General features: G+C 42.4%; 1 protein-coding gene across 1 annotated transcript in view; it reads left to right on the top strand.

The window, feature by feature from the left end:
- Positions 1-1,375: 1,375 nt before the first annotated feature.
- klhl36 (kelch-like family member 36) overlaps positions 1,376-22,400 on the top strand; it is a 31,458-nt gene continuing 10,433 nt past the window's right edge. Inside the window, exons 1-3 of the mRNA XM_043706640.2 lie at positions 1,376-1,505; positions 4,757-4,836; positions 20,934-22,007. Of these exons, the coding sequence (XP_043562575.1) occupies positions 4,777-4,836; positions 20,934-22,007 (1,134 nt within the window). The 5' untranslated portion in view covers positions 1,376-1,505; positions 4,757-4,776. The remainder of the gene's footprint in view (positions 1,506-4,756; positions 4,837-20,933; positions 22,008-22,400) is intronic.

Here is a 22,400-nt window from a genome sequence, read left to right as displayed (position 1 = left end):
AGAAGAGTCATAATTGACTCAAAACATTAACTCTGCTTCTCTCTTCACATATGCTGCTGGACCTGCTGGGTTTTTTTAGATTACTTACAGTGTGGAAACAGGCCCTTTGGCCCAACAAGTCCACACCAACCTGCCGAAGCGCACCCACCCAGACCCATTCCCCAACATTTACCCCTGCGGGTAAACACTACGGGTAATTTAGCATGGCCAATTCACCTAACCTGCACATTTTTGGACTGTGGGAGGAAACCAGAGCACCCGGGGGAAACCCACGCAGACACGGGGAGAATGTGCAAACTCCACACAGTCAGTCGCCTGAGGTGTGAATTTAACCCGGGTCTCTGGCGCTGTGAGGCAGCAGTGCTAACTACTGTGCCACCGTGCCACCCTGTTTCTCCAGCACTTTCTGCTTTTAGTTTCAATATCACTCTTCTCTGGAACCCAAAGATATGGTTACATTGGAAGCAGTTCAAAGGTTCACTAGGATGACTCTACTTATGAGGAAAGTTTGAATATGTTAAGCATATATTAACTGACGTTGAGAAAATAGAGCTGTAATACAGTTGAAACATGTAACACTTGACAGGTTGCACCTGAGAGGATGTTTCAACTTGTAGGGTAATCTAGGACTGCAGGGTACAGCTTAAAAGTAAGGAGTCTCCCATTTAAGATGGAGATGAGGAATCTCTTCTCTTAGAAGGTTGAATTCAGAGAGCAATGGATACTAGCTTACACCTGCTAGATTGACTTTTGGTTGACAAGGGAATCAAAAGTGTTCCTGAAGAAGGGCTAATGCCCGAAACGTCGATTCTCCTGTTCCCTAGATGCTGCCTGACCTGCTGCGCTTTTCCAGCAACACATTTCCATCTCTGATCTCCAGCATCTGCAGACCTCACTTTCTCTTCCAATCAAAAGTGTTACATGTCAGATAAGAAAGTTTGTTATCTTGACAGTTGGATCAGATGATCTTATTGAACAATCATTTCCTATTTCTTTTGGTGTTTTGGCTGACAACCTTTCCAAGTCAAATTTCTGGAAAGGCCATTCCTGCTTTACTTTCCAAGTTTTTAACTTTATTTATTATCACCCCCCTTTCCTTGTTTTCCTGCAAACATCCCAATGCTTTTTCTAAAAATTACGATATTTTTGTAATTGTCCAATTAGCCTGATGTTGTTAAACCCCTTGGAACAGGTGGCACTTGAACCTGAGTTCACTTGGCTCAGGGGAAGGCACGTGATTTCAGGTGGGCGTGGTTACAGCTGTAAGGGTGGCGGAGGCAGTGGTAGGCGGGACTCCACTGGGATTATTCGTTGTCTGATTGGCGAGTTGTCCACCAGGCCCGCTCTCCTATTGGTCTGTTGCAAACGCCATTGAATTGACGTGTGCGGCCTTCCGCGCCGGGCTGACGGTGACGGGTAATTGAAGAGATGCCGTTCGCCGAGAATGGCCGGCTGGCTGTGAGAGTGAGCGAACTCTCGGAGAGACAATCAGTCAATTCAGGCCGGTAATGATTGAACATGTGTTTTTATTTGCCCCTTTGCTATTTTATTTTGGACCGTGTTTGTGATGGACGCTGCCGTGGGCCAGTAAGCGCATGCGCAGATGCTAGTGCTTGGGAATCCAACCTCCCCTTGGTCCTCCCCCCCCCCCCCCCCGATGCTCCCCATCTCTCACAATCTACACCCCCAATGATCCTCCCCATCTTCAGCCCCCTCCCACCCACACCCTATCTCTCCCAATCTGCACATCTCTCAATGATCCTCCTCCTCATCATCCTTTCTTCCCCCAAATATGTTGTGGTCTCTCATTCCTGAAGGCTGTTTCACGACAAAATTATCAATTAGCCTTTTTTAATTGCATAAATACAAGGCCCAAAATAACCTGTCTTCTCGTCACTCTTCAACACACTGCTCTAGAAAACCAAAGGTATAGCACTCCAGAAACTCATCCGTCAAACCTTTAATGCCTCATCGGTTCACCCAGTCAAAATGCAAATTCATGCAACCCATCAACTGGAAGGCATGCAGCATACTTGCCTTCAGTGATCAGAGCCAAGAATGTAGTGCTGGAAAAGCACAGCAGGTCAGGCAACATCCGAGGAGCAGGAGAATTGATATTGAGGCCTTTTATTGGTCAGAGTATTGAGTACAGGAGTTGAGAGGTCATGTTGTGGCTGTCGGCAAGACATTGGTTAGGCCACTTTTGGCATATTGCATGCAAATCTGTTCTCCTTCCTATCTAAATGATGTTATGAAACTTGAAAGGGTGCAGAAAAGATTTACAAGGATGTTGCCAGGGTTGGAGGATTTGAGCTATAGGGAGAGGTTGAATAGGCTGGGGCTGTTTTCCCTGGAGCGTTGGAGGCTGAGGGGTGACTTTATAGAGTTTTATAAAATCATGAGAGGCATGGATTGGATAAATAGACAAAGTCTCTTCCCTGGGGTAGGGGAGTCCAGAACTAGAGGGCATAGGTTTAGGGTGAGGGGGAAAGATATAAAAGAGACCTAAGGGGCAACTTTTTCATGCAGAGAGTGGTATGTGTATGAAATGAGCTGCCAGGGGAAGTGGTAGAGGCTAGTACAATTGCAACATTTAAGAGGCATCAGGATGGGTATATGAATAGGAAAGGTTTGGAGGGATATGGGCCGGGTGCTGGCAGGTGGGACTAGATTGGATTGGAATATCTAGTCGGCATGGCCGAATTGGACCGAAAGGGTCTGTTTCTGTGCTGTACATCTCTGACTCTATAAGCTCTTACAGCACCACACTCTCAACTCTGATCTCCAGCATCTGCAGTCCTTACTTTCTTCAGAGATCGGAGCATAGAGTACAAGAATTGGCAAGTCATGTTGCAGCTGTACAGAACTTTAGTTAGACTACATTTTGTAATACTGCTTATAGTTCTGGTTGCTGCACCACCAGAGGGATGTAAAGGCTTTTGAGAGGGTGTAGAAACCGTTTACCAGTAAGTTGCCTGGTTTGATGGTTATTAGTTATGAGAAGAGATTGGACACACTTTGTTTTCACTTAAACGTTGGAGGTTGAGGGAGTGACCTGATAGATGTTTACAAAATTGAGAGGCATGGATAGTCATTTATGAGGGGACGTAGGTTTAAGTAAAAGGAGAAATTTAAAGGAGATGTGAAAGGCAAGTTTTTTTTTAACACAGAATGATAAGTGCCTGGAAATGGTTGCCAGAGGAGGTGGTGGAGGCAGATATAATAGCAACATTTTAGAGATATGTTGACAGATATGTGAATAGGCACGGAATACTGGTGTATGGACCACGTAGAGACAGAAGGTTTCTTGTTTAGAAAGACGTTATGTGTCAGCGCAGTTTTGGTGAGCCAAAGGGTCTGTTTATGTGCTGTTCTGTTCTTCGTACATTATTTTCCATCCGTTTCCACTATTCTGGGATGCAGTTAGGCAGACATGATTCCAATTGTAATGGGATTCTTGCTTTCAAATCCTGTGTTTTTCTTTTCAAACAGATGCTAATTGAAAAGATTTGTAAGGAAATTAAGACTGAAATTAATTTACAAACTTATGGGAGACTGAAACTAGTTGAAACCATACAAAAGGACTTCAAGCCATCAGAGCTCAAATGAACCTAGTAGTACATTTCAGACAGGCTGAATATGAGAGGCTAAATGCAGAAATTTAGGATAGACAAATGTGCACATGTAGTTCTGTTGAAGCTGGGGATCGGTCGGGCTACATCCCAGAAAATAATTAGCTGCAAGTCTTTGTGAGGAAGGCAGACTTTTGAAGGACTTTGTGACTGAGATTGTCATATGTGCTGAGTGGACGGTCAAGCTAAATCACAAGATGTACCTTTGTACCAGGTGTTTAATGTGCAGTTCATTTATAATTGACCACAATTTGTTTATTCATGTTTGACTTGTGTTGATTCTAGATTTTAGCGGATAAGTGTTAGCCATGATGGTATTGCTTTGTTTTCCTCATAGAATCATAAACATTATTTTATTTTAAATAGTGGAATTCTGTGGTCTCATTCTTTCATTAATTAACTTGTATTTCAAATTTCTTTTCTAACTCTATAATTATTTACTTGCCTTTGCTGGACTTTACTTGTCTGGTTATGTTCGCTTGTTGAGTCTCAATCTTATTTGTTAAAGCCCCAGTCTAGAGACTAAGGCATGTCATCCAGGCTGACACAATCATGCGGTACTGATTGAGGGTTAATCTGCCAACAATGTTGTTTCTAGTGATGTGAAACAAAGGCCTTATCTGCACTACGATGGAGCAGAAGTTTCCACATAAATTTCCAAGAAGACTTTGGATTTTTCATCCATCAACACTGCAAAAATTAACATTGATCCCTTTTACACTCCCTCCCATATTCTTCTGAAATTTATTTTGATGCCTAGTTCTTTTATGTATACCAGCCACTCCTACCCGCTAACAAAAAGGAAAAGTTGAGTATCTTACTGGAATTATTGATTCCATAAAGATTAGGCAATATTGGTAAGTGAGGATTTGATTGATTTAAGGAGTCATGTCGTACTGCTTCTGGGCGAGAAGTCAGGATTTGATGGCCAGGAAGATATGTTCCATCAACCTGTATTAATGAATGAAGAGGCTTAATTGGTGAATTTACTGAAGTGGCCAGCAGATGGCTGAAAGGAAAATGATAAAAAGTCTTGTGCAGTATTTTGTTTGAAAGCAGCATGTCCCACCCATGCAAAACTTACATTAAGAAAAACTGATCAATTAATGTTTTTTTTTGGCTAGGTGTTATCAGGAAAGTTACAATGGAGGGGACAAAACAGTCAAGAGTCTCTCGTCCACACAAGATCAGCGAATCATCAAAGGTCAGTGTCGTCTCAAATTCTTGAAAATCTGCATCTGATATTGTTAGTATTTAATGAGAGAATTGCACAACATAATACTTATTGAAATGTTTCCTCACCTATACAGCTTCAGCAATTCATAAGAAACGTTTTATAGTTATTTTGCTTACTTAACAAGGCTTATTGAGGCTTCCTCAGCAGATCATGGGTTTGACTTTATTTGATATATTATTGTCACATATACTTAGATACAGTGAAACGTTTTGTTTTGCGTGCAGTACAGGCAGATCATACCATACAAATTTTATGGGGGGATTGAACAAAGTGAGTCATATAAAAGTACGGTGCAAAAAAGGTGCTCAGAAAGCAAGGTCAACATTAAATTTGAAGTTTGAGAGGTCCATTCAGAAGTTTCATAACAGCAGGGAAGAAGCTGTTCTTGAACCTGTTGGTACGTGTATTTAAGCTTTTGTATATTTTGTCTGACAGAAAAGTTTGGAAGAGATTATACCTGGGATGGGAGGAATTTGTGATGATGATGACTGTCTGCCCGAGGCAGCTGAAGTCAGCAAATGGAAGGTTGGCTTGCATGATGGACTGGGCTGTATTCAGAACTCTTCGTAATTTCTTATGGTCCTGGGCAGAGCAGCTGCCATACCAAGCCGTGATGTATCCAGATAGAATACTTTCTATGGTGCATTTGTAAAAGTTGGTGAGAGTTCTTATGGACCTGCTGAATTTCCTTAGTCTCCTGAGGAAGAAGTAGTGCTGTGCCTTCTTGAGTATCTCATCAACATGGATGGTCCAGGACAGATTGTTGGTAATCGTCACTAAGAACTTGACACACCCGACCACCTCCATCTTGGCTCTGTTAATGGAGATAGGGGCATATCACCCTCCTTGATTCTTGAAGTCGACGATCAGCTGTTTAGTTTGGCTGACATTTGGGGAGTGATTGTTATCTTTACACCATGCGACCAAGAACTCTATCTCCTTCCTGTATTCTGTCTCTTCATTGTTTGATATCCAACCTACGATGGTGGTGTCAGCAAATTGTAGATGGAGTTCAGATGAAATTTGGCCCCACAGTCCTGAGCGAACAGGGAGTACAGTAAAGGGCTGAGTATGCAGTCTTGCGGGGCACTGGTGTTGAAAATTGTCGTGGAGACGTTGCTGTTGCTTATTCTCACTGATGGTGGTCTGTGGGTGATATATTTTCTAATGGTAGGTGCACTTTTGTTGAACAGGTCATTAAGTAGCATTTAGTTTGAATAGCATTCAGTCACTCTACCCAGTAAAACGCTTGTGTGTTTCCTATGGTACAATAGTAGTTGATGTTCCTTCTAAGATGTAAGCAGTCACACAGCAAACTGGAATGTACTGCACACGGGCCTCAATCAACTTTGCCAGTTCAAGCATCGTGAAAGTCACAATTTTAAAATATAAATTGCAAAAGTTGTATTCTGCTCTGTTCAAAGTAAATTTGGAAATTAATTAACAATGACTACAACAGAAAAGTACTTCACTAGCCATGGTAAACTTTGTGGCATCCTGAAGTCATGAAAATACCAGTCGTTTATTTTTGAGATTGGCGAAACAGAAACTGTTTTCCTTGGGAAAAGGTTGCCCTGAGATTTGTTAGGGCTTTTCAAAAGTGGGGGCAGAGGTTTGGTTTATATTTGCGACACTACCCACGACCTTGACCACCTCCAGGATGTTTGTTTCCCCGGCCTCATCTTCACCATGGACATCCAGTCCCTGTACACATTGATCCGCCACGATGAAGGCCTCCAAGCACTCAGTTTCTTCCTCTCATGCGTCCCAACGAGAACCCTTCCACTGACACCCTCATCCGCCTGGCTGAGATGGTCGTTACCCTCAACAACTTCTCCTTCCAATCCTCCCTCTTCTTCCAAACCAAAGGGGTAGCCATGGGCACCCGCATTGGACCCAGCTATGCCTGCCTCTTTGTTGGGCTCATGGAGCAGTTAATCTTCCGTAGTTACACTGGTGCCACCACCCACCTGTTCCTCCGCTACATTGATGACTGTATCGGCGTTACCTCGTGCTCCCACAAAGTTGAACAGTTCATCAACTTCACAAAAACCTTTCACTCCAACTTCAAATTCACCTGACCATCTTGGCAACCTGCCTCCCCTTCCTGGACCTCTCCATCACTGTCTCCGGCTAACCAAAGACATCTACTACAAGCCTACCGATTCTTTCAGCTACCCAGACTACACCTCCTCCCATCCTACCTCCTGTAAAAACGCTATCGCTTATTCCCATTTCCTTTGCCACATCTGTTCCCAGGATGACCAATTCCACCTTAGAAAATCCCAGATAGCCTTCTTCTTCCAAGATCTCAATTTCCCTTCCCACGTGGTCGATATTGCCTTCCAGTGCATCTCCTCCCACTTCCCACACCACCGCCCTGGAACCCCACCCCTCCCAACGCAACAAGGACAAAAACTCCCTGGTCCTCACCTTCCACCCCACCAACATCTGCATATATCACAGTGCCATCCCGTATTACCAATTCCTCCGCCTCCGCCATATCTGTTCCCAGGATGACCAGTTCCACCACAGAACACACCAGATGGCCTCCTTCTTTAGAGACCGCAATTTCCCTTCCCATGTGGTTAAAGATGACCTCCAACGCATCTCGTCCACATCCCACACCTCCGCCCTCAGACCCCACCCCTCCAACCGTCACAAGCACAGAACGCCCCTAGTGCTCACCTTCCACCCTACCAGCCTTCGCATAAACCAAATCATCCAACGACATTTCTGCCACCTCCAAACGGACCCCACCACCAAAGATATATTTCCCTCCCCACCCATTTTCGCCTTCTGCAAACACCGTTCCCTCCATGACTACCTGGTCAGGTCCACGCCCCCCAACAACCCACCCTCCTGTCCTGGCATCTTCCCCTGCCACTGCAGATATTGCAAAACCTGCGCCCACACCTCCTCCCTCACCTCCATCCAAGGCCCCAAAGGAGATTCCACATCCATCAAAGTTTTACCTGCACATCCACCAATATCATTTATTGTTTCCGTTGCTCCTGATGCGGTCTCCTCTACATTGGGGAGACTGGACGCCCCCTAGCAGAGCGCTTTAGGGAACATCTCTGGGACACCTGCACCAATCAACCACACCGCCCTGTGGCCCAATATTTCAACTCCCCCTCCCACTCTGCTGAGGACATGGAGGTCCTAGGCCTCCTTCACCTCCACTCCCTCACCACCCGACGCCTGGAGGAAGAACGCCTCATCTTCCGCCTCGGAACACTTCAACTCCAGGGCATCAATGTGGACTTTACCAGTTTCCTCATTTCCCCTTCCCCCACCTCACCCTAGTTCCAAACTTCCAGCTCAGCACCGTCCCCATGACCTGTCCTACCTGCCTATCTTCTTTTCCACCTATCCACTCCACCTTCCTCCCTGACCTAGCACCTTCATCCCCACCCCCACTCACCGATTGTACTCTATGCTACTTTCTCCCCACCCCCACCCTCCTCTCATTTATCTCTCCACTCTTCAGGCACTCTGTCTGTATTCCTGATGAAGGGCTTTTGCCCGAAACGTTGATTTTTCCTGCTCCTCGGATGCTGCCTGAACTGCTGTGCTTTTCTAGCACCACTCATCTCCATATGTTAGATCATCCTCTGCCACTTCCGCCACCTACAAACGGGCCCCACCACCAGAGATATATTTTCCTCCTTACCCCCTATCAGCGTTCCGGAGAAATCATTCCCTCCGCAACTCCCTCGTCAAGTCCATGCGCCCCACCAGGCGCAAGTGAGTACTGCAGATCCTGGAGATTAGAGTCGAGAGTGTGGTGCTTGAAAAGCACAGCAGGTCAGGCAGCATACTAGGAGTAGGAAAATCGATATTTCGGGCAAAAGCCCTTCATCATGCCCCCCATCAGCCACACCCTATTCCCGCACCTTTCCCTGCCACCGCAGGAAGTGCAAAACCAGCACCCACACCACTCATCTCACCTCTGTCCAAGGCCCCAAAGGATCCTTCCACATCTGACAGAAATTTACCTGTACCTCCACCAATGTCATTGATTGTATTCGTTGAACGCGATGTGGTCTCCTCGACATTGGAGAGACAGGACACCTACTTGCGGATCATTTCAGAGAATATCTCTGGGACACTTGCACCAACCAACCCAACCACCGCGTGGCTGAATACTTCAACTGTCCCTTCCACTCCGTCAGGAACATGCAGGTCCTGGCCTGCCTGCATCGCCAAACCTTTACCATCTGATGCCTGGAGGAAGGACGCCTCATATTCCGCCTTGGGAATTGCACGTGATCAATGTGGATTTCAACAGTTTCCTCATCTCCACCCCCCACCCCCCCAATATCCCAGCTCCAAGTCTCCAACTCTCCACTGCCCTCCTGACCTGTCCATCACCTTTCCCATCTATCCACTCCACCCTCCTCTCCAACTGTCACCTTCCCCCTCCCCTTCATCTACCTATCACATTCTCAGCTACCTCCCTCCCCCATTCATCTCCCATTTATCTCGCAGCTCCCTGGCCCACAAGCCTCGTTCCTGATGAAGTGCTTATGACCGAAACATTGATTCTCGTGCTCCTTGGATGCTGCCTGCCCTGCTATGCTTTTCCAGCACCCCGCTTTCAACTCTGATATCCAACATCTGCAATCCTCCCTTTCCACCGGAGGGGTTTCTAGACTGAGTAGATGGAGGGGGAACTGTTCACAAGAATTAAGATTTAAAGGTCATGCATTCAGGTTATGGGCAGAAGCAATGGGTGACATGATGAAGAAACCTTTTTACACTAATAGAGAATTGGTATCTGGAATGCATTGCCTGAGTGTGGTGAAGGCAGATTCCATCATGGCATTCAAAAAGAATTAGATTATTATCTGAGGAGAAACAATTGTGCAGTGTCATGGAGAAAAGGCAGGGAGTGGCACAAGGTGAATTGCTCCTTCAAAGGTCCAGCATGAGCTGAATGGCCACCTCCTCTGTTGCAATCATTCTGTGAGTCTACATCCGAACACTGCATAAAGGATGTGGACTCTGGGGTTGCCAGTCGAAAGAGCAGCAAAGGCTATGAATGGAGGCATACAGTTTATAAAGTGGAAATGCCCAGATCAGCATAGTACAACACTAGTACTATGTGGTATAAAGTACCAACCATCAACAATGAAATAGGTTTTAGGTGATATTGTATAGAGCATTGTGTGATTTGTTAAAATAGACAAGTCCCCTGGGTCAGATGGGATTTATCCTAGGATCCTCTGGGAAGCCAGGGAGGAGATTGCCGAGTCTGACATTGATCTTTAAATCGTCATTGTCGATAGGAATAGTGCCAGAAGACTGGAGGATAGCAAATGTGGTTCCCCTGTTCAAGAAGGGGATTAGTGACAACCCTGGTAATTATAGACCAGTGAGCCTTACATCAGTTGTTGGTAAAGTGTTGGAAAAGGTTATAAGAGATAGGATTTATAATCATCTAGAAAAGAATAATTTGATTAGGGATAGTCAGCACGGTTTTGTGAAGGGTAGGTCGTGCCTCACAAACCTTATTGTGTTCTTTGAGAAGGTGACCAAACAGGTAGATGAGAGTAAATCGGTTGATGTGTGTATATGGATTTCAGCAAGGCGTTCAATAAGGTTCCCCACAGTAAGCTATTATATAAAATGCGGAGGAATGGGATTGTGAGAGACATAGCAGTTTGGATCATTAATTGGCTTGCTGAAAGAAAACAGAGGATTGTAGTTAATGGAACATGTTCATCTTGGTGTCCAGTTACTAGTGGCGTACCGCAAGGGTCGGTGTTGGGTCCACTGCTGTTCGTCATTTTTATAAATGACCCAGATGAGGGCATAGAAGGGTGGTTTAGTAAATTCGCAGACAACACTAAGGTCGGTGGAGTTGTGGATAGTGACGAAGGATGTTGTAGGTTACAGAGAGACATAGATAAGCTGCAGAGCTGGGCTGAGAGGCAAATGTAGTTTAATGCGGACAAGTGTGAGGCGATTCACTTTGGTCGGAGTAACCGGAATGCAAAGTACTGGGCTAATGTAAGATTCTTGGTAGTGTAGATGAGCAGAGAGGTCTCTGTGTCCATGTACACAGATCCTTGAAAGTTGCCACCAGGTTGACAGGGTTGTTAAGAAGGCATACAGTGTTTTAGCTGTTATTAATAGAGAGATCGAGTTCCGGAACCATGAGGTTATGCTACAGATGTACAAAACTCTGGTGCGGCCGCACTTGGAGTATTGTGTACAGTTTTGGTCACCACATTTATAAGAAGCTTTGGAAAGGTTGCAGAGGAGATTTACTAGGATGTTGTCTGGTATGGAGGGGAGGTCTTATGAGGAAAGGCTGAGGGACTTGAGGCTGTTTTCGTTGGAGAGAAGAAGGTTGAGAGGTGACTTAATAGAGACATACAAGATAATCAGAGGGTTAGATAGGCTCTCCCTGTCCACCCTTTTTCCAAGTATGGTGACGGTGAGCACGAGGGGGCATATCTTTAAATTGAGGGGTGGTCAATATAGGACAGATGTCAGAGGTAGTTTCTTTACTCAGAGGGTAGTAAGGGTATGGAATGCTTTGCCTGCAATGGTAGTAGATTTGCCAACTTTAAGTGCATTTAAGTCGTCATTGGACAAACATATGGATGTACATGGAATAGTGTAGGTTAGATGGGCTTCAGATTGGTATGACTATTCAGCGCAACATCGAGGGCTGAAGGGCCTGTACTGCGCTGTAATGTTCTATGTTCTATGTACACAGAAATCTTCTTATGGTTTGATTAGTTAAAGAAAAACTGATCAGTACAGATCAAGATGACTTTAGACTTGACTCTCATTCCAGTTTAATAAATGAGGTACATTTGATGACAACACAAAATGCATTTTTACAACAAAGGTGCATTTTTACAACAAAGCCATGCCACTTCTCTTTGTTGTGAGCTGAAGTGACATCTCTTGACATTTGCCTTCAACTCATTGCCATGTAAGTGTTTCTAATCTTTTAACATTTTGATTCTGCTCTGGGCCAATTGTTTTTATTAACAAGTTGCACAGAATTTATTAAATTTACCACAGTAAATGTAAAAGGGTGATAATGAGAAGACTTTTTGAGAAGACTTGTAGTTCAGATGATAAGTCTATAAGTTAGCCCACTAAGCTTGAAAGTTTGTTTTCAGATGTTTCATCACCATACTAGGTAACATCATAGCTTCACCACAGACTCTCGGGCTTCTAAAAAGAGTGATATTTTTAAAAAGGCAATGTAATCAGATGTCCACTTTGGAACATTTAAGTTGTGACATTTGGCTAACTGGCCCCTTGTCTCCTTGGTGAGTTCTTCTCTTCTGCGGGGCTTTTTGTTAAACGTTGCAGCTTAATAGCACTCGTTAGCCATTAACTCTGTGCATGGTCAGTGATATCCTTAAGCTGTAATGTGCATATCATGTGTTGGTAAGCCAACTCTCAATCACAGATTTGCTAGATGGTCTATGGCCAATTTCTAATTGGGTTTTTCAGGATAATGGTCGTCTAATTGGTGTCCCTTCTTGTTATCTCTGACGAGTTTCCTAAAACTGTGGTTTTTATCTTTTTTTTTAAGCCCTAAATCACTTTGTGAATTTAGGTGCAACCAGGACCTACCCTGAAGAATATATTGAATAAATAGTCAAGTAAAAGCATAACTGTGGATGTTGGAAATCTGATGTAAAAAAGAATGCTGGAGGAACTCAACAGGTCTGGCAGCATCTGTGGAGAGAGAAACAGCTAACATTTTTAGTCTGATATGACTGATCAAAAGGATTCTGGGTAATCCAAGATGGAGAATGGGGAAAAAAAAATTGTGGCTGCAAGAGGTGCTTTTTTTTTTTTGAGGTGTTTTGTGTTGGAGCTGATTTCCTCGAATTTCAGGAGCAGTAATTACTGTTTCATAAGCTGTTGCACTGTTTGGAACTTTGGAGATAAAAAGATCAAAATAACAGCACTTGAAAAAGGACGAGGAGAGACAAGTGCAGAGATCACATGGTCAGTGACAGCCAGAGAAGGTGGTGGAGGTTGGTACAATTACAACATTTAAAAGGCATCTAGATGGTTATATAAATAGGAAGGGTTTAGAGGGATTTGAGCCAAGAGCTGGCAAATGGGACTAGATTAATTCAGGATATCTGATTGGCATGAATGAGTTGGACCAAACAGTCTGTTTCCATGCTGTGCATCTCTATGACTCTGTGTTATGTTCCTACTCTTTACCTGCAGTTCACAATTCAGCTTTGATATTCCATTTGGAACTAGAAGTCAAGCAATCACATTATCTGACAGCTCAAAGCTGATTTTAAGATAAGTGATGATTTTGAGCGTCGGATCTAAATGTGTTGGCAGGACCTTCCCTTGACTTAACTATATCACATCAGCATGGAGAATTACTTCACTGTAGGATTTAAACAAAAGGTGCTGAAGGGCTCTTACTTGAATTGACTTAACTTTCATTGCATCATATTAAAAAATTCATTAATTTTATTTGCTAATGCTTGTTGGTGAATTACAAAATGACAATTGACGGAGGAGAGAAATCAGGATAATCCTGCAATAAACAGCAAAATCTGTATTTGAACCATGGCTGGTGTACAGTCAGTTGTGATGGAGATCTGTTTCTTGACTGGAATCTTTCTCAAGCACTTATGTGCCTTTTGAACTCATTGTAGATATCTTTGTTCTCTCCTTAAGGAGTAAAAGGATGAGATGATCTTTTTTTTGCACAAAAGTAATCATCTGGGTTGTGTTTGTCACGTCAATGGATTAATTGAATTCATATTTCAAAGATTCTACTATTGCTACTGTGAAAGCACTAAGTGATATGCTCCAGATTGTTCTTAAAGTCTCTGAATAAAGAGTCAGTGGCACAGTTATTACTTCATTAATTATTTCGCTCTCTGTGAGTGATTTTATTTTGTTTTTCCAGAAAATTGGAAAACTACCCTTGAATTGATTGTGCATTGTACCTGTTGCTATTCCAAATTCCCCTATTTATTCACAACATCACAGAGTCATAGTGATGTACAATACGGAAACAGACCCTTTGGTCCAACTCATCCATGCTGTCCAGATATCCCAACCCAATCTAGTCCCACCTGCCAGCACCCGGCCCATATCCCTCCAAACCCTTCCTATTCATATACCCATCCAGATACCTTTTAAATTGTTGGAATTGTACCAGACTCCACCACTTCGTCTGACAGCTCATTCCATACACGTGCCACCATCTGTGTGAAAACGTTGCCCCTTAGGTTTCGTTACATCTTTCCCGTCTCACCCTAAACCTATACCCTCTAGTTCTGGACTCCCCGACCCCAGGAAAAAGACTTTGTTTATTTATCCTGTCCACGCTCCTCATGATTTTATAAACCTCAATCAGGTCACCTCTCAGCCTCTGACGCTCCAGGGAAAACAGCCCTCCAGCCTATTCAACCTCTCCCTATAACTCAAATCCTCCAACCCTGGCAACATCCTTGTAAATCTTTTCTGCACTCTTTCAACTTCCACAACAACCTTCAGATAGGAAGGAGACCAGAATTGCACACAATATTCCAACAGTGGCCTAATCAATGTCATGTACAGCCGCAACATGGCCTCCCAACTCCTGTACTCAATACTCTGACCAATAAAGGAAAGCATACCAAACGCCTTCTTCAATATCCTAACTACCTGCAGCTCCACTTTCAAGGAGCTATGAACCTGCACTCCAAGGTCTCTTTGTTCAGCAACACTCCCTAGGACCTTACCATTAAGTGTATAAGTCCTGCTAAAATTTGCTTTCCCAAAATACAACACCTTGCATTTACCTAAATTAAACTCCATCTGCCACTCCTCCGCCCATCTGATCAAGATCCTGTTGTAATCTGAGGTAACCTTCTTCGCTGTCCACTACACCTCCAATTTTGGTTTCATCTGCAAACGTACTGACTATACCTCTATATTCACATCCAAATCATTTATATAAATTATGAAAAGCAGTGGACCCAGCACCGATCCTTGTGGCACTCCACTGGTCACAGGCCTCCAGAGTGAAAAACAGCCATCCACCACCACCATCTATCTTCTACTTTGAGCCCGTTCTGTATCCAATTGGCTAGTTCTCCCTGTATTCCATAAGATCTAACCTTGCTAATCAGTGTCCCATGGGGAACCTTGTCGAAAGCCTTACTGAAGTCCATATAGATCACATCTACTGCTCTGCCCTCATCAATCTTCTTTGTTACTTCTTCAAAAAACTCAATCAAGTTTGTGAGACATGATTTACCACGCACAAAGCCATGTTGACTATCCCTAATCAGTCCTTGCCTTTGCAAATACATGTACATCCTGTCCCTCAGGATTCCCTCCAACAACTTGCCCACAACTGAGGTCAGGCTCACTGATCTATAGTTCCCTGGCTTGTCCTTACCACCCTTCTTATACAGTGGCACCATGTTTGCCAACCTCCTCCAGTCTTCTGTCACCTCACCTGTGACTATCGATGATACAAATATCTCAGCAAAGGGACCAGCAATCATTTCCCTAGCTTCCCACAGAGTTTAGGTCCTGGGGATTTATCCACTTTTATGCATTTCAAGACATCCAGCACTTGCTTCTTTGTAATATGGACATTTTTCAAATGTCAGCATCTTTTTCCCTATATTGTATATATTCCATGTCCTTTTCCATAGTAAACACTGATGCAAAATAATTGTTTAGAATCTTCCCCCATTTTCAGCGGCTCCACACAAAAGCCGCCTTGCTGATCTTTGAGGGGCTTTATTCTCTCCCTAGTTACCCTTTTGTCCTTAGTGTATTTGTAAAAATTCTTTGGCTTCTCCTTAACTCTATTTGGCAAAGCTATCTCCTGTCCTGTAGAGAAACAGGAAGAGAAGGCCATTCAGCCACTTGAATCTGTTCCGCCATTGAATAGGATTGTGGCTGATCTGACATTCCTCACGTCCACTTACTTTTTACAGTTGTGAACAAAAATTCATTTTCTTATTTCATGTGGATGTTGTACATTTCTGGCTTCTTTTTAGATGGTCAGGTTCTTTGCTTGTTATTATTGCTTCACCTTTGTAGTTCCTGACACCACTCTGCCACTGGTGATGTTGCAGGTAGATCTTTAGATCTGTGCTTCTGGAGCATTCAGATTGTTGCTGCCTGCTTCAAATTTGAAGGTCATTTTGGTGGTTCTGATTTTTTTTCCATCCTTTATGGGCCTATCATATAGACAGCTAAAGAAACAAAGCTGCAGGTCCACAGACAGCAGACAGAGGAGTGGGACTAGCTGAGCTGCTGTTGCAGAGAGACTATGTGAACATGATGGGCTGAATAGCCTCATATTTTTGCAATATTGTAATATATTGGCTTTACACATCAGTTCCTTTTTTTTATACTGCATTGGCACCGCAAAAGTTTCCATGCAATGACAGTCCATCTGGCCCAACTGAAACATTAATGTAACAAAATTGAGGGTTTGGTTAAGAAAAAGAAGGAAGCATATGTCAGGTGTAGACAGGATAGATCGAGTGAATCCTTAGAGTATAAAGGCAGTAGGAGTATACTTAAGAGGGAAATCAGGAGGGCAAAAGGGGGACATGAGATAGCGTTGGCAAATAGAATTAAGGAGAATCCAAAGGGTTTTTACAAATATGTTAAGGACAAAAGGGTAACTAGGGAGAGAATAGGGCCCCTCAAAGATCAGCAAGGCGGCCTTTGTATGGTGCCACAGAAAATGGGGGAGATACTAAATCAATATTTTGCATCAGTATTTACTGTGGAAAAGGATATGGAAGATATAGACTGTAGGGAAATAGATGATGACATCTTGCAAAATGTCCAGATTACAGAGGAGGAAGTGCTGGATGTCTTGAAATGGTTAAAAGTGGATAACTCCCCAGGATCTGATCAGGTGTACCCGAGAACTCTGTGGGAAGCGAGAGAAGTGATTGCTGGGCCTCTTGCTGAGATATTGTATCATCGATAGTCACAGGTGAGGTGCCGGACGACTGGAGGTTGGCAAACGTGGTGCCATTGTTTAAAAAGGGTGGTAAAGACAAGCCAAGGAACTATAGACCAGTGAGCCTGACCTCCTGAGGGACAGGATGTACGTGTATTTGGAAAGGCAAGGACTGATTAGGGATAGTCAACATGGCTTTGTGCGTGGTAAATCATGTCTCACAAACTTGATTGAGTTTTTTGAAGAAGTAACAAAGAAGATTGATGAGGGCAGAGCAGTAGATGTGATCTATATGGACTTCAGTAAGGCGTTCGACAAGGTTCCCCATGAGACACTGATTAGCAAGGTTAAGTCTCATGGAATACAGGGAAAACTAGCCATTTGGATACAGAACTGGCTCAAAGGTAGAAGACAGAGGATGGTGGTGCAGGGTTGTTTTTCAGACTGGAGGCCTGTGACCAGTAGAGCGCCACAAGGATCGGTGCTGGGTCCTCTACTTTTTGACATAAATGATTTGGATGCGAGCGTAAGAGGTACAGTTAGTAAGTTTGCAGATTACACCAAAATTGGAGGTGTAGTGGACAGCGAAGAGGGTTACCTCAGATTAAAACAGGATCTGGACCAGATGGACCAATGGGCTGAGAAGTGGCAGATGGAGTTTAATTCAGATAAATGCGAGGTGCTGCATTTTGGGAAAGCAAATCTTAGCAGGACTTATACACTTAATGGTAAGGTACTAGGTAGTGTTGCTGAACAAAGAGATCTTGGAGTGCAGGTTCATAGCTCCTTGAAAGTGGAGTCGCAGGTAGATAGGATAGTGAAGAATGTGTTTGGTCTGCTTTCTATAATATTGAGTACAGGAGTTGGAAAGTCATGTTGCGGCTGCACAGGACACTGGTTAGGCCACTGTTGGAATATTGCGTGCAATTCTGGTCTCCTTCCTATTGGAAAGATGTTGTGAAACTTGAAAGGATTCAGAAAAGATTTACAAGGATGTTATCAGGGTTGGAGGATCTGAACTACAGGGAGAGGCTGAGGGGCTGTTTTCCCTGGAGCGTCCGAGGCTGAGGGGTGACCTTATAGAGGTTTACAAAATTATGAGGGGCATGGATAGGATAAATAGACAAAGTCTTTTCCCTGGGGTCGGGGAGTCCAGAACTAGAGGGGATAGGTTTAGGGTGAGAGGGGAAAGATATAAAAGAGACCTAAGGAGCAACTTTTTCATGTAAAGGGTGGTACGTGTATGGAATGAGCTGCCAGAGGATGTGGTGGAGGCTGTTACAATAGCAACATTTTTAGAGGCATTTGGATGGTTATATGAATAGGGAGGACTTGGAGGGATATGGGCCGGGTGCTGGCAGGTGGGACTAGATTGGGTTGGGATATCTGGTCGGCATGGGCGGGTTGGACCGAAGGCTCTGTTTCCGTGCTGTACATCTCCGTGACTCTATGACTGTAAATAGAACAGAAGGGCCACTGGACCCAAAATATTAATTCTGCTTTCTCTCCACAGATGCTGCCGGATCTGCGGAGTTTCTCCAGCAATTTCTGTTTTTGTTTTAACTTTGATCTGAAGCCCATAGAGAGGATTACAAAAGGAGGGGGAAAGCAAATTATCACACACATTTTCTCCCTTGTTTCCTGAGTCAGGTGAAATCCAGGAAGACGACTATGCTTCTGTCAATGTAGCCTCAGTGGTGTAGATATGCTACTATACACTCCTTCCGTAACGTGGATTTGCTAAGCAAATCACTTCCATGATATTTATTAACATTATTACTTTATTATCAGTTAAGATTTGATTTCTGGAACCATGTGTCAGTGTTTAATGAGAATTTTTCCCACCGTTACTGGCAAAATATGTTGTGCAGAATTCAAAGATTCACGCTGAGTAAAGCCAAGTGTACTCATTATCTTCTTACTCCTTCCACAGTCTTACCCTGGATCTGTTACCTAGTGGATTGTACACCATCCCTCCCCTGCCACTAATTCATTATGGACTGAAGCAAATTGAGAAAATAATGTTGCCTGTTGGAATTGAATTGAGAAGTTCTTCTGGATCTGCTTGTTAATGGCTGACTAGCACCCTAATGTTCATCATCCAATTGTTTAAAAGTTCACAAAGTTTATGGTGGTCCAATCAGATAAGCCCAGTGAACATTATATCAATGTTACAGGCATCCACAGCTTAAAAACCCATACTTCAATGTATAAAAGACAAACTCATTATTTTTAATGCCATCCAAACTATAAACGTTCTATACTTACAATAAATGTAACTAAAAATAGTTATAATTTCACAAATTTTAAGTCAATACATATCTCCATTACATCGACTTATCAAGTACATTTCATTTCTGCTAAATTTGTTTTTTGGGGAAAATAGTGGAAATGATATTAGCCAGTTGCTAATATTTCAAGTTTTGATGAAGGGTCGTTAACTTGTAACATTACTCTTGTTTCTCTCAACAAGATTTGACCTTCCATATTTCCAGTGTCTTCTGTTTTTGTTTCAGATCTTCAGCATCAACAATATTTTATTTTTGCTTGACCAGTATACTTTATTTTCTGTCATTTAAAGATGATTTTTTTTAATGGATTTTAAAGAACAATGGAGTTAATTTGAATTTACACAAATTAAGGGGTTGAGCAATTGTTAAGATACAAGCTGCCAGATCAGGAGTCATTTTATGGGTAACAATTAGTTTATTATTGGTATTTTCTTCTCTGTATTTGTTCCTGGGGACAATCAGATTGCCTGAATACAGCAAAGAAACAGAAATTAGGCAAAGCAGCATGTGATCCTAATGGAGAATTGTTAATTTTTTATTTCCTCACTTATTAATTAAGGTGAAACGGTTCTAATATTGATATTAACAACTGATTTTATTTTTCCCAGTATTTGATAAAAATTTATTCCATAGCCTCAAGAACAGAAAACCATTCCAACTGATACAGGACTGGACACAAGACCATTAACTTACTTTATATTCCAAGTGATGAGATGTTATCTTCCCCCTGCATTTATACTTTTTCAGTGAAAAAGAGGGAACGCATGATAGACCAACAAAATAGGCAATAAAATCTGATCAATTCATTATATTGAAATGTTTGAGTAATGTTCTTAATGACATGCTTGGCCAGTATTGAGTCCTCAAAACCCTATGGGTTTGGTGTGATTTCATGGTATCCATATCACTTCGTAGACACAGTCTGCTAACTCCGTAGTACTTGTGTTGCGGGAGTGAATAAGTTGTGGTATGCAGCGTTGTTGGTCGGCTAATTCCTCTATTTTTACATTTTTGGTATTTAATTAGATTGTTACAACATTTTATATATCAAAACCTGAAACCTATACAAGCAGATATAAAATTTAACCATTATGAGTAGACTGTATAATTTTTTTCCCAACGTTAACCGAAATTGCATAATCACTGGTTATTTTGTGGTGATTTGCTGTTCCAATTACTTAAAAAAAAAACAGGATAGTATTTGCGTTTGAATACATACTTATTTATGCCATTACAAAAATATCACAACATTGTTTTGATTGCTGTGGCTAAAATGATAAATCCTCAAAATGGTGCTGCACTTAATTAAAATTATACTGGCATCCAGCTGAACTTAAAGGCAAATTGATTTTCACAATTTGAGAGCACAGCTGGATTGAATTGTCTGATTGCATAACTACTTTCGGCTGCTGGCCAATTTAGCAAAACAACACTTTTTGAATTGTTTATATTGCAATTGCATACTGAAGATGTTTGGAAAGCAAAAAAGAAACAAATATAGTTGAAAAGGATTTAGATGTGATTACTGGTCATAAGAATGGTGAATATTTCTAGTGGAGCTTGTTTCAAACTAATTATTATTAAGCCAAATGGGCATTAGTCTGTATCAAAACAACCTATTCAGTCTTCTATTGGGTATTGAGTGATCCACAACACTGCAGTTTGTGTGCTTGTAAGTGAATACTTAAATATATGGTGTGAACTCAAAAATGCAATGAACAAGTACATAAGTATCTCAATAAGCACAATCCTAGGATTTTCAAAGTGCACATTTTAACTCAATATGCCAAATGAAAAGTATGTTGATCTTAAAGTGAATTCTCTTTCAGGTATACAGATGGGCTGATCATTCTAGTGTCATCCTTCAGGGGCTAAATGAGCAGAGACAGAAGGGACTGTTCTGTGATATCGTGCTTGTGGCAGATGAACAGAGAGTGTCAGCCCACAGGAATCTATTGGCTGTTTACAGTGACTATTTTAACTCTATGTTTACAATTGGAATGAGGGAAGCTTATCAAGAAGAAGTTGAGTTGGTTGGAGCCTCTTACATAGGTCTGAAAGCTGTGATTGACTTTCTATATAGCAGCGAGCTCCCTTTAGATGGTGGAAACATTGACTATGTGCTGGAAACTGCTCATCTTTTGCAAATTTGGAAAGTAGTGGATTTTTGTTGCGAGTACCTGGAGAATGAAGTTAGTGAAGAAAACTACCTTTATCTTCAAGAACTAGCCTCAATTTATGACCTGGAGCGACTGGACTGTTACATCGATAGTTTTATTCTGCATGGTTTTGGTACACTTTCCTTCACTCCAGAATTTTTGCAGAACATATCTGTGCAAAAACTTTGTCTTTATTTGGACAACAACAATGTGCAACATGAATGTGAGCATGATTTGCTACAGGCTGCACTGCAGTGGCTAACACAGAGTCCTGATCGAGTGCAAGATGCTCGCCTTGTCCTCAGAAACATCCATTTCCCACTTATACCTAAAAGTGATCTATTGCAACGTGTTAAACCAGCAGTGTGCTCCCTACTTCCCGAAGAAGCAAATTGTGAAATGTTTTTGGAAGAAGCAATATATTATCATAATAACATTACAAAACAACCAGTACTTCAGAACAAACGTTCTGCGCTTCGCTCGGATATTGAAAGACTGTTGTTTATTGGTGGGGAGGTGTCAGAACGTGGAGAAGAGCTAAGTGATGATATGTGCTTCTTTGATGCAACAAAAGGGCAATGGTTTTCTGAAACAATGCTGCCTGCAAGACGGAGCCATCATTGTGTCACTGTCTTTGGAGGATTTATCTTTATGGCAGGTGGAAGCTCATCTCGTGATAATGGAGGTGATGCAGCTTCAAACATCCTTTATAGATATGATCCTAGATGTAATCAGTGGTTCAAGGTAAGTTACTTCTCTTTTATAACTTGGCCTCACTTCTGTTCAAACATGAAAAATGAACACACAAATAAATTTTTCTACAGCAATACTTACAGCTTCTTCCAGATGTACGATTGTCATTACCTTTGTTGTAGAGGACAAGTCACTTACAGAGATTGATGGCCTTGTATATTAAATTGGCAGAAAAGCTGTAAAAGGCAGCTGAATAAATAGGTTAAAGAAACTGCTGTTCACGTCCCTTGAAAAGTTAGAGTTTTGTTCCAGATTAGTAAGAGAAATATTGAAACCTCTCCTGTGGGTGCACACCTGACTTGAAAATTTAAAATTAAGTGTGAAAGTCCAGCATTCAACATAGCTTTTAAAAAAATTATTTTCTGTACCTTTTATACTTTCACC

This window comes from Chiloscyllium plagiosum, unplaced genomic scaffold (assembly GCF_037043375.1).
Source record: "Chiloscyllium plagiosum isolate Xiang-an unplaced genomic scaffold, Cpla_swu_hap1 HiC_scaffold_17, whole genome shotgun sequence".
Classification (NCBI taxonomy): Eukaryota; Metazoa; Chordata; class Chondrichthyes; order Orectolobiformes; family Hemiscylliidae; genus Chiloscyllium; species Chiloscyllium plagiosum.
The sequence above is the reverse complement of the archived record's forward strand: the minus strand, read 5'-3'. Positions and strand labels throughout refer to the sequence as shown.